The sequence below is a fragment of the Xenopus laevis genome, chromosome 5L (assembly GCF_017654675.1).
Source record: "Xenopus laevis strain J_2021 chromosome 5L, Xenopus_laevis_v10.1, whole genome shotgun sequence".
Taxonomy (NCBI): domain Eukaryota; kingdom Metazoa; phylum Chordata; class Amphibia; order Anura; family Pipidae; genus Xenopus; species Xenopus laevis.
The window spans coordinates 58,827,965-58,841,148 of NC_054379.1; the positions used below are offsets into that span (position 1 = coordinate 58,827,965).

Sequence of the window (13,184 nt, forward strand, 5' to 3'; positions counted from 1 at the left end):
AATGTTCTGACTGCTCAATATGTAGAAACATAGTTACTAGGGAAATTCCCATTACCCTCATACAGGACAACATATTAAAATAAAACACTGTATAACATGTACCATAATACATGTTGTGTACATAATAATTTTACACATTAAGAAGATATATAGCCAACCATGGGTCCCTTATCCGGACATTATGCAGAAAGCTCTGAATTTCAGGAAGCACATCTCCCATAGAGTCAGTTTTAAGCAAATACTTCTGTTTCTCTGTAATTATTAAACAATACATTGTACTTGATCCTAACTTAGCTGTATGAATTAATATTGGTGGCAAAAATCCTGTGACAAACCTCTTCCATTTGTAGAGGCTGACTGAAAGGAAAAGCAGTGAAACTCTATGCTCACATATACACACACTCACTGTTGGACAATATACAGAGTTAAATAAAAACACTGACAGACAGGAAGCAAGCCCACAATGCCTTGCATGTGCTTTGATTAACAGACTGGAGAAAAAAAGGAAAATAAAACAGATATGTGCAAAGAACTGAGCTTGTCTTGGCTGGAGGAGAGCTTGGATATAGTTTTTTTTCTCCAAAATCAAAAGGGAAAAAGACAGAAAGTGCTTTCATTTGCAGTTTTATGCACAAACAATTTTAAAACTATTGTAAATAAGTACTGTATTTCAGAAATATAATAAAAAAATCACTATTTTGGCAGGTCTGCGCTTTAATTTGGCCAAGAGCATTATGATATGTATAGGAGAAGATAGACATATAAGTGAGTATACCTGTAGCATAAATTAAATGGAAAGCGAGCAAAAGAAGGGGGTAGTAGAAAGAAGAGGGGGTAGAGAAGAGCGAGAGTAGAAGGGGAAAGTAGGTATGAAAGGGTAGATTATGATATAAGGCACAGGATAGGAAACAACACAAAAATGGAAATGGGGTAGTAAGAGAGGGAGTGGATACAAGAAAATATAGTGAACGCATAAATGAAAACAGAGAATAGCTTAGTACAATACCTGCAATTACTAAGTAATAGTAATATGGACAGTGGAACGAAAAAAAATATAATGTTAGTGCATTCATTTGTATGATTAAAATAAATGACACTTACTGCTGGATGGAACACATTTATAGCTTGCACTGCTGCACGGCCCTTCTGCTTATAGCCAAAAACCAGATCAATCCAATGACATATTGTTTGAGATACATTATCTGACTCCAAAGCCTGACGATGAATAAGGATAAAAAGCCGGGGATCGTTTCGAGCCCAGGGTGGTAGATTGACATGATTTACACGTTCACCATTTTGACGCACACCAAAGTCAAAGCCTAGAAAGGTTGATTAGGAAAATTTTATAACTATCACACATAAATCACAGACATACTTTTACATTAGTTTTATACAAGTGTCTGTGCATTGCCCAGGGCCCACTAGGATACAGAGCTCACTATTAGACCATAGTCTGGTATAACTTTTGACTGACATATAACCATGTACATTTTTTTTCTTTTCATTTATTATTAAAACATATATATGTCTTTAAGAAACATTTTGTTGTCACGTTATTCTGTAAGCACAGACCATTTATGTATTTTCTACCCCAACTTCAAGTTCACCTGTTAGAGGTTAGATTTATCACAAATTTATCAGGCAGTGGGCGCTCACCAATGAGATCTTTGCCCAGGGCCCACTGATACACTGAAGCAGTCCTGGCAGAAGGAGGGGACAGGAAACAGGGGGGCCTGGACAGCGGAGTCTGCTTAATCTACAGCTGTAAAGAAATCCCATACTCTTTACTACCTGCCCCTTGTCAATGCAAATATAATACTATACCATTAATTGATGCACATATATTTATTTTTAAAGCAACAGAGCAGTACTTAAGATATAAGGTGCTATTAGATTTATATACTTACAAACTGGTCAAGTCTCACACACAATACAGGGGCCCACATATGGTGTAGCACCTGCTTTGGGGCAAATTCACTAACTGGCAAAGTGGCTAACGCTAGTGAAAATTCAACAGCGTTACGTCATTTTGCCACTTCGCCAATTTACTAAAAGTGTCCCTAGCGAAAATTCGCTAGCGAAATAGATAGACTAGCTTCGCCAGGCGAAGTTGCACTCTGGCGAAGGGGTGAAACTACGCAAATGTACAATTTTTTTTTCTGAACAATTTTCGAACTTTTTTTTTTACAAAGTCCCAAAAAACGCTGGCGTTTTTTACTTTTTATAGGGCGATAGGCTGAAAAAGATCAAATTTATTTAGGGTACCCTCCTTCCCCCTTTTTTTAGGGTACCCTCCTTCCCCCCTACTTTTGTTAACATATGGCACCAAAACTATACTGTGGACACATGTGTAGGGCATTAGAACAACTCTATATAATTTTATTAAGTTTCCCTGGGCTTGTGTAGTGTTATTTATTTGCTGCAGCATTCACGTCCATTTAAACTTCTATTTCACGCTGTATGTAAATTAGCCTTCGTTAGCGTAACTTTGAACCGTTGATCGTAACATCGCTAGCGCAATTTAGCAAACGATCGGTAACTTGTGCGCAACTTCAGCCCTGGCCAATCTGCGTCTGGGGAATCTGCGCCTGGTGAAGTGCGGCAAAGTCAACCCTGGTGCAACTTCGGAGGTAAGTAAATTTGCCCCTTTGAATCCTATATTAAAGGACCAATAACATCAAATTTTTCTAAAAAAAAATTGTTAGTATACAATGAAAAAAACCCACAAAGACAAATTGAACTTTGAAATCGCTAAGTCTTTATTAAGAAATAACTTACCGAAACTCCGTTTGCGCTCCTCTTCAGAAAAGGCGATCCATCGTGCCGCACTCGATTTCTCGTCCCTGCCTTCCTTATAGGAGATAGCCAGGGAGGAGAAAATCGAGCGCCGCACAATGGATCATCACCCTGTCACCTTTCTGAACATTTTTATGCATGTTCTTCCCAAAATGTTAATTATTTACTTTTGATTATCAAATAAAACATAACAGCGTTGGCTTACCCTCTCTGTTTACCAAAAACTCTGGTAAATAGAAAAATTCTGGAATGAGCTCTTTTACATCAGTCATTGATTCATAGGATGACAACCTCCATGTTGTATTCATGGAATGGAATGTTCTATCAGGAATATCAAAACTTTGATCTACAATGACAAAAATAAACAGGTAATTTGCTATGCATGAATTAATATAGTGCCTACAAGTTTTTACACTGCACAAAACAATGGGACATCTGGGACCCTGCTGGAGAGTGTTTTTTCACTTTATGACCCTAAGCCAGTGCTGTCCAGCTGGTGACCCATGTTGTGTGACCCCCCCCCCCCTTGTGTGGCTCCCCATATGAAATTCTGCGCGCTGGGACCGCTTATCTTGTGTAAAATTTAAAAGATTAACTGGCCCCTGCATTGTTTACACCTTAAATTGAGACAGTAAACTTTGAGTTGTTCACACTTGTAACACTTCTATTGTTCACTGTACTGTTCACACCTCAGGCTTGGACTAAAAGTGCCCAAATTGTTCACCTGTTCATACCTCACACAAAATGCTGGAGGGGCACTAGCATCGTACCACTGTATGAAGAATAGTATGAACTGTTCATCTTAGAGTGATCCTGATAAGTTTCTCTGTCTCCTGCTGTATTCTGCCTTCCCTATGCTCCCTGTGTGTGTGCCATACTCTACCTGCCATACTCTACCTGCCCTATGCTACCTGTGGGACGTAAATTTGGTAGGATGTTAGCATTTGGAAATTGTTGTTAGGGGTCCCTTAAGTATTTAATCATGTGTTAAAGAAGGGGTGCTGTGTTATCCACAGGGGAGTAGGGGACATTTGTATTTAAGGGTATGTTTTAATGTGATTTTTTTTTAATGGGTCATATCCCTGCAGTGAGCACCGACCATTTGGTTTTTTGGTGTGCTACCACCATTAATGTGCATATGGTCTTAAAAGTTCGTCATGTTTGTGGTTTAAAAACAGGGAGTGCTCAACACTGGCTTCCATTCCAGCCCCCGGTACCGGACAGCACTGCCCAAGGCTATAGACATCTTTGGGCTGTTGTAGAAGTACACACCATCTTTGTGCAAATGTTGTAGCCCACAGAAGCCAGCTACTAGCTTTAATCAGTTTAGTAAAGTTTTTAAATAACACACACACACAATTGTTCCCTATGGGTTACTGCACTATGGCATATTTTATTAACACCAGATTTGTCTTATTTATTTTCTCCTTGTTACAGTTATCTCTAACGCATTTGTTTAATAATCGCCAGAATTTTGGAACAGCTTTTTGTCCAGCTGGGAGATGACAAATTAAAAAAAAAAGAATTAACTAGGGACTAGTCAGCCAAGCTAAACCCTCACAAAGGAACTGTTGTCAGTACTGTTCTGCACCTGCAGAATATTTTCTCCAAGTAATATTTTGCACAGCTGCAAATAGATTTATCTGTTCTATCACAGGCATTAAAATCAAGTTTAAAGCAAATACATACATCATTCCTTTTTAATAAAGAAAAGATTAACATAAGTTTGTAATCTATATTTTTACATTTTCTGATCTAAAATTGTATGGCCTGAAGAAAAAGGAAAGCAGAATACAGCAATATCATTAATCCTTTGCATGTCACCAGATATGTTAAACGTGAATAGTACACAACACAAGCAAGTTAAAAGTCTAAACTATAATTGTATACTTACCTTGGTATGCTAAAAACATTTTGGTGAAAGGAGGCATTCTGACTAAGAAATGAAGTACAGTCCCACTGTTTGAGTAATGGGACCCATAGTGATATGGCTGTACAGGAGGCATTGGATCATCTTCTCTGTCTCCTTTGCAGTACTCATCCTCTAAATACTGAAATAATTCAATAGTCATATTCAGTGGGGAATCACAAAGTATTACATATATATCCTATGAAAGGAATCGGGAAGAAAGCACACTGTGTTCAATATTTAAACCGCTGCCACATTAGGCTTAAAATAAATGCATATTATAATGCTCATTTAGGCAGTTCTACTAAAAAATCTGATAATATTGTGCTAAATTCACTGAGCAGACTTGTTGGCATAATAGATACTGGAGGCTGATTTACATACCTGAGATTATCTAGTACAGTGTTTTTTATATAAAGACTACCACTTTTAATCTGAGTGGCAAAGTACCTTTGATAGATGCAAAAAATATTGGGTTCCTAATCAATGCAGAGTTTAGTGGTAGTGTGAATCTGCATAGGGCAAGACAGAAATCTCTAACTGTTGTACTTAAATAAATTATAGAAGTCAGAACTACTGGTTATAGCAGGTAGGTTATTTGCTATAAAACATATGAGCTATAGTGTTAAAGGAAAACTATACCCCCCAAACAATTTAGGTCTGTATAAAAAGATATTGAATAAAACAGCTCATATATAAAACCCTGCTTCATGTAAATAAACCATTTTCATAATTTACTTTTCTAGTAGTATGTGCAATTGGGTAATCATAAATTTAAAATTGCCATTTTAAAAAAATAAGGGCTGCCCCCTGGGATCATACGATTCACTGTGCACACAAACATATCAAACAAACTATACTTGTTAGGTATCACATGAGCCAATTAACAGACAGAGTTCTGTCTTTTGCTTCAACAAAGCGAGTGTGGGAGCTGCTAAGCGAGTGCTGCATGTGACTAATTGTTACATGTGAATTAATTGTAAAGCAGCGTTAAAAACCTTAAGGCGTTTAAAACCAAAAAGGTGTTTGTGAGGAATTGCATTTGGGAGACTGTAAGTACCCAGTGAAAATATGAGTACAAGTGGATTTGCTGGTATCACTCAGTGTGTGTCTTTACAAAGTCAGAGGTAAAGTGCCACACTCACACAACTCACTGTTTGCAGTCTCGGGTGCACGCTGAACTCCTCTCTGCACAGGTTCTCTACACGTGGATAAACAATTGCAGCAGCACTGCCGTTCGTGCAACAACGTTGCCGTTGTTGCACGAATAAAAAAGTTTTTTTTCACATATCGGAGTGCTGCTGCAACTCAGTGTGTGTCTTGTCACATGTATGTGGTGTTGGAGCAGCAGTTCCATGCAGTATTTACATGTGAGAGATGTTGGTGGGTTTTCATCTTGGAATCTGAACTGCAGACTCTAAGGGGTGAACTTGCAGCACTGAGAGCAGCGGCAAACAAGGGGGAGGAAAGCAGGCTCACAGAGCAACCACTGGCAGGGGCTAGTGGAGTGGGGGGAGGAGAAGGGGCTAATCAGCCAAGCTAAACCCTCACAAAGTACAGAAGTATAGACGTTAATAGGAAAGAAGAGAAAGACATTTAAAAACTACAAATCTGTTAGGACAGACGCTGCATTTAATGAATATAAACACTGTAATAAATGTAAATCAGGAAGGCAAAGAAAGGAAATAAAGAGTTAATTGCGGTGGCGGTGAAAACTAACCCTCAAAAGTTTTTTAAATATATTAATAGTAAAAAGATGCAGGCTGAGAGTGTTGCTCCATTAAATAATGGTACCAATATGGTTGTAACAGATACAGAAAAGGCAAATGTGCTAAATCAGTTCTTTTCTTCAGTGTATACAATAGAGGAGTCTGTGTTCCCAGGCTCACTTTATAGCTGCACTAATGGCTCAGCTCAGTCTAGTCAGTGGCTGATTCAGGATATGATTCATAAAGCTTTAATAAAAATGAATGTAAACAAGGCTCCAGGGCCTGATGGCATACACCCCTGAGTTCTAAGAGAACTTAGTTCAGTTTTAGACCAGCCCCTATTTCTGATTTTCTCAGATTCACTTTCATCTGATATGGTGCCTATGGACTAGAGAAAAGATGATGTTATTCCAATATTTAAAAAGGGATTACAATCTCAGCCTGGCAATTATAGGCCAGTAAATTTGACATATGTGGTGGGCAAATTATTTGAAGGCTTGTTAAGGGATCACATTCAAAATTTTGTCCTAGCGAATGGCATTATGAGCAGCAATCAGCATGGCTTTATGAAGGATAGGTCATATCAGACAAATTTGATTGCTTTTTATGATGATGGGGGGCAGTAGATGTGATCTATTTCGATTTTGCCAAAGCGTTTGATACAGTGCCCCACAAACGACTGCTTTCTAAACTAAGGTCTGTTGGGCTTAATGAAGTCATTTGCACATGGAAAGGAAACTGGCTACAGGATCGGGTACAGAGGGTGGTTGTTAATGGTACATTCTCTACTTGGAGTTAGGTTCTTAGTGGGGTCCCTCAGGGCTCAGAATTGGTTCCACTTTTATTTAACTTGTTCATTAATGGGGAGGGTGTTGTAAGTAATGTATCAGTGTTTGCAGATGGCACAAAACTATCCAGCCCAATTAATGGGCATCCTTTCAACACGATCTTGACAAACTGGCAATCTGGGCAGCTAAGTGGCAAATGAGATTCAATGTTGATAAATGTAAAGTCATGCACCTGGGATGTAAAAATATCCAAGCCACTTATACCCTTAATGGAATTGCACTAGGCAAATCCATTATGGAAAAAGACCTTGGAGTCCTTGTAGATGATAAACTTGGCTGTAGCAAGCAATGCAAGTCAGCAGCATCAAGGGCAAATAAGGTCTTGAGCTGTATTAAAAGGGGCATAGAGTCACAGGTCATTCTTCCACTGTATAGAGCACTTGTAAGGCCCCATCTACAAAATGCCATATAGTTTTGGTCTCCATCACTCAAACAGGACATTATTGTATTAGAGAGGGTACAGAGAAGGGCAACTAAGCTGGTAAAAGGTATGGAAAATGTTAGCTATGAGGAAAGACTGGCCAAATTGGGGATGTTCACGCTGGAGAAGAGGCGCTTAAGGGGAGATATGATAGCTTTGTATAAATATATAAGGGGTTCATATAATAATCTCTCTAATGCTTTATTTACCAGTAGGTCGTTCCAGCTGACACAAGGTCACCCATTCTGATTAGAAGAAAAGAGGTTCTGCCTAAATATTCTGAAGGGGTTTTTTACAATGTGAGTTGTGAAGATGTGGAATTCTCTCCCTAAATCAGTTGTACAGGCTGATACATTAGATAGCTTTAAGAATGGGTTGGATTGCTTTTTAGCAAGTGAGGGAATACAGGGTTATGGGAGATAGCTCATAGTACAAGTTGATCCAGGGACTAGTCCGATTGCCATTTTGGAGTCAGGAAGGATTTTTTTCTCCCGCTGAGGCAAATTGGAGAGGCTTCAGATGGTTTTTTTTGCCTTCCTCTGGATCAGCTAGCAGTTAGGCAGATTAAAAAAACAAAAACCAAAAGGTTGAACTTGATGGACGTGTGTCTTTTTTCAACCTTACTTACTATGTTACTTCTTCCTGTTACAGTTAGAGTTGTAGTATTTCTGGTCAGGTGATCTCTGAGGCAGCACACAGACCATCACGAAATGGTGGTTCAAGGTAAGAGATGTAAAAGGGCAAAATTTACTTAAGTATATATACCAGTTTGGTAAGATTCTTTAATATGCCACTTAATATGATATAAACTATCTGTTGCTTAAGTATTCATTTTGGGGGTATATTTAGAATATTCCGTTTTTAACGTTCAGAATATACTGAATGCCAAGAATTGCATAAACTGTGTTTCAGGCACTACAATTTACAGAAAATAACATGCACAATTCCAAGAATTGGCTGGAGTTGTTGCAAATGTGTTTTGGAGTGACAATGTTTGCTTAAAAATCTGTCTGGGGTTTGGATCTGTCAGATTATCACTTACAGAAACCAATTAGCAGGCAGCATATCCTGGTCAACTGTTTAAAAGCAAACATTGTATTGGTTGCTTTGGGATACTGATCTGTGCCTTTAATTATTATAGAGAGTAATTTACACCCTTTACACATTTATATCTGGAGAGAAACCCATGACAACCAAATGTTTTTTTTTTTCCTGGCAACTGGTTGATATGGACACTGCCCAGTTATAAATTTGGACCTCCTTGGCTAGTCTGCACAGAGCCCTGTCCACAACAGAAGATAATTCTTCTAAGGGTAGAGACACATGCTGCGATTCGGGGAGATTAGTCGCCCGGCGACAAATCTTCTCTTCTTTGGGGCGACTAATCTCCCCGAACTGCCTTCCCGCCGGCTAGGATGTAAATCGCCGGCGTAATGGCACTTGGATCGCGTTTTCCCGAAGTCGTCTCGCAAGGAAACTTTGGGCGACTTCAGAAAACGAAGCGCTACGAGTGCCATCCCACCGGTGATTTACATTCTAGCCATCGAAAAGGCGGAGGAGGCAGTTAGGGGAGATTAGTCGCCCCGAAGAAGAGGAGATTTGTCACCAGGTCGACTAATCTCCCCGAATCGCATGGTGGGTCTCTGCCCTTAGAAGAGCAGCAAAGGCAAGACCAAATTCATATTAGCACTCATGGTTTCAGAATGATATCAATTCTATCTGATTTAATGTATTTGAGGTTTATCTCTTTTTATTGATCATAAACAACAGATTACATTACAGTAAGTTATTTTACAGTACCAATACAATAGAACAATTAAGCTGTGTAGTTAAGCAAACATGGTGATGTCATAATATGTGAGATGTTAAACAAACCATTGTCTAAATAAAAAACAATCTTAATTACAACACAGTAAATGCAAATAAAATCAAGGTATAACAAACCTGAAATAAGATTAAAGTTTAAAATTTGAATAGAAGTAGAACTTGAAATTAAAATTAACGTTTAAAGACTAAAATGAAAATGTCTCTGCTCGAATTCTATTTAAAGTAATAATAAATTCACAATTACTACACTCTCAGTATGAACGTGTTGGCTAATATGTTTATATTACAAAAGAAAATAATTTTCCCCAGAATCAATACAATTTAAAATAAACCTTTTCTTATTGGCCTCTATTGTTCTAAGATAAATGGACCATATACCTTTAAAATGCTCCCTTGATTTCTGGTTCCCCGTTTTTCAACGTATTGCCTCTTGTACGCACAGGTTATATAAATAACTCAGTATGGTTTCTAATGATGGCGGTATTTCCTTTATCCAATGTAAATATATTGACTTACGAGTTGCAGCCATTAATAAAAAATAAAAATTTCAACTATCTTGAAATTTTGAATTCCGAATCTTTATTCTCTACTCGAAGAGCATTTTTCCGGTCTAATAAAGCAAACAATGGAGTAATAACCATGTCTATTTTGTTTTTTTCTCTAGCTAGATGTTCAATTTTATTGATTTAATGTATTAACTTTTGTTGTACTAGATAAAATAAAAGCACTGAGAAATAAAGATGATACACTGACTATTCCAAATGATCAGTATAACCAAGACAGATTTTATAAGCTGGATTCCTAAATGTTCAAATAGTTAAATCCTTTGACTCTTGCATACAACCATGCTGTCAGAGCCATTTGCTTGTGGACACGGAAGGGAGGGGGTGCCGGAAGCGTGCTGTGGAGGAGGGCCCAAATTTTTTTTGCAGATAGGCCCAGGAAAGTGAAGAGCTGCCTCTGATTCATTTTTTGTTTCCTAAACGATTTCATATTACAGTCTCTTCAGCCATATTAATTAAATGAACCACCAGGAATACAACTTACACTTTGGGAAATCCTATGATTTGGGATAGCCAAGCCTCCAACTCAATAATAATACTTGATAAATAGTTTGACATAGCAAGTTAGGTTGAAAAAAGACACACGTCCATCAAGTTCAACTTTTAACATTATTTCAAATAATTTTTTAAATACATTTTTAATCAGGTATATACATAAATTATACATAACAAAATAACATTTTAATAGCCACAGGTAGATTAATACTATAGTTAAAATTTGTGGGATTAATTTACCTTGTAATTGTCTATATAACGATCCTCCTTCTCTTTTGACTGAACCGCAATAGGTTTAACAAGATTTCTGGAGATAAAAGACACCAGCGTAAATATAGAAATATAAATAAATATAAATAAAAAATATAAATAAAAACTAGGATTTAAATAAGTTAATTGAATAAATAGATTAAAGTGCAAGAAATGCCTAATCAATTGATTAGGCATTTCTTGCACTTTAATCTATTTATTCAATTAACTTATTTAAATCCAAAGAGATTTAATGTATGCTGGTTATTGATTAGATTGTTACCCACGGGGTATCTTTTTTCTTTATAATTTTTAGCACTTTTTGATTCTCTGACGGTCGTCAGCCCTCGTGTGGAACCTTTGAGATCTCGTTTATTTAGGGAGTTTAGAGTTGTTTTTCCTATTTTAATTGTTCATATTTACAGTTGGTTATGAACATTGAGGAAGGAGACCCATGGCTGCCAGATGTCCATAAATTTTTCCATTTTCCCAGAAAGGGAAGCGGTGAGTTCTTCCATTATATAAATATTATTAACACTCGATATCCATTCTTCTAAAGTAGGAGGAGAAACATCTCTCCAATGTCTAGGTATTAGAATTTTAGCTGCTAGTAACAATTGAATCAACAGACTGCGATGAAGAACATAGTCAGAGTTATCAGTATGGAAGAGCAGTATAAGTTGGGGTGAAAGGGTGATCTGGCAGCTCAGGATCTCCCAACAAGCATGTTGAACATCATCCCAAAACCCTCGCATTTTTACACAAGAATACCAAATATGAGAAATATTTCCAGGTTCCATATGGCATCTCCAGCATTTGTTATCAGTGGATAGATGCATTTGGGCTTGGGACTTTTATCGTCAGAGCTGGTGTGAATCCCTATTCACTGGAGGTGTCATTCGCAAAATGGGTGCATTTGTTTACTGTGAAGCAACCCATACCAACAAGTCAGAATTTTACGTTCACATATTATGAGCTGACTAATCACAGCTACTTAGCTACCAGTAAATGTTTGGAAATATTCCCAGACAGGTGTTATGTCATGAACATCTCAAAATGTCTCATTTGAGAGTACGGTAAATAAGGAGACAGGGTATACATAATGGCTGATCACTGTAACTCCTACAACTGTGATGGGCCAGTTAGAAGATGAAAAGTGTTGTCAGTTAGAAGTGTAAAGCCCCGACAATCACTATCTAGCTTAATATAACCGTTTAGATTTACATTATTCTATTATATTTACCAGGACTCTTACACAATATTTTATTTGCATTTAAAATGCAGATTTAATAGTGCCTATATAAGCTAACTGATTTCATTTTATTGTGTCTGGATGTATCCATCAGAATCCAACACAGTTGTGTTTCATAGTGGTTTTCTAAATGCAACATACTGCATTTGTTGGATGACATTTAAAATATAGCAAAAACAAGAGAAATGCATGTTTAGCTCACAAATACACTATGGCACTATATTATTCATGTGTGAAATGGAAACCACGTGTCAACTATTGGGATGGAAATATTTGTTAAAATAACAGTTATTTTGACAATTTTCACTAAGACCATGTTAACGGTTTGATACAAAAACTGCCATTAAGACAATGTTAACAGTTACCATGGAAAAAAAGTATTTAGGAAATCCACTAAAACCAGTAACAGTAGTCATAGAAACAGGTGACATTAAATGGTTGATGTGGAAACCATGATAACAACTGTCATTGCAATTCAATTGCTTTAATTGCAACAATGTTGTGCAAACCATGCTCACAATTATCACACACAGGGAACATTGAATGAGTTTGTATTTGTTACCAAGCACCTCTTGACCCAGCACTGTATAGTGCTTTTTTCATGTTTGTGATTAACTTAACAAAACAAAACTCCATTACCTGTAAATTGCTGAATCACTCAGATCAAGGGTTTCATTAGAGTAATCACTGAGAATGAAGGGAAACACTGGGTATTGCATTAAATCACTGAAAGACCTCCCAGCATGCTTGTTTAGATGAGTAAGGTACTCAAAGTTCGTGATCTGCCCAGTACACCACAGATGTGTTAGAGCCGTGATATTTCCATACTCCAGAAGATTTGGAAGATTATTATTAAGGATATTGTGGTAAATATCATCACGTAGCTTAGAAAAAAAAAAAAAAAACATTTAAAATATTTATATTATACCAGTTAAAAGGTAAATGCTGCCGTAGCACTTCTAGATACATTAATTATGTTCAACCAGCAAAGATTTAAGACTTGAATGCTTGTTTCACTAATCATGTTGCTGATAAGTTATTTCTACATGATACAGTAGAATGTCCATTTTATGCTTTTTAGGGGACCAGAAAAAATTATACAAAAAGTCTGGGAA

General features: G+C 37.2%; 1 protein-coding gene across 4 annotated transcripts in view; it reads right to left on the reverse strand.

Moving 5' to 3' along the window:
* LOC101027285 (lysosomal-trafficking regulator) overlaps window positions 1–13,184 on the reverse strand; it is a 223,919-nt gene that overhangs the window by 55,416 nt on the left and 155,319 nt on the right. For all 4 annotated transcript variants that reach the window (XM_018263118.2, XM_018263117.2, XM_018263120.2 and 1 more), the window contains 5 exons: window positions 12,709–12,953; window positions 10,809–10,875; window positions 4,691–4,847; window positions 3,002–3,142; window positions 1,102–1,319 (listed from right to left, as the gene is read on the reverse strand). In XM_018263118.2, the coding sequence (XP_018118607.1) occupies window positions 1,102–1,319; window positions 3,002–3,142; window positions 4,691–4,847; window positions 10,809–10,875; window positions 12,709–12,953 (828 nt within the window). The remainder of the gene's footprint in view (window positions 1–1,101; window positions 1,320–3,001; window positions 3,143–4,690; window positions 4,848–10,808; window positions 10,876–12,708; window positions 12,954–13,184) is intronic.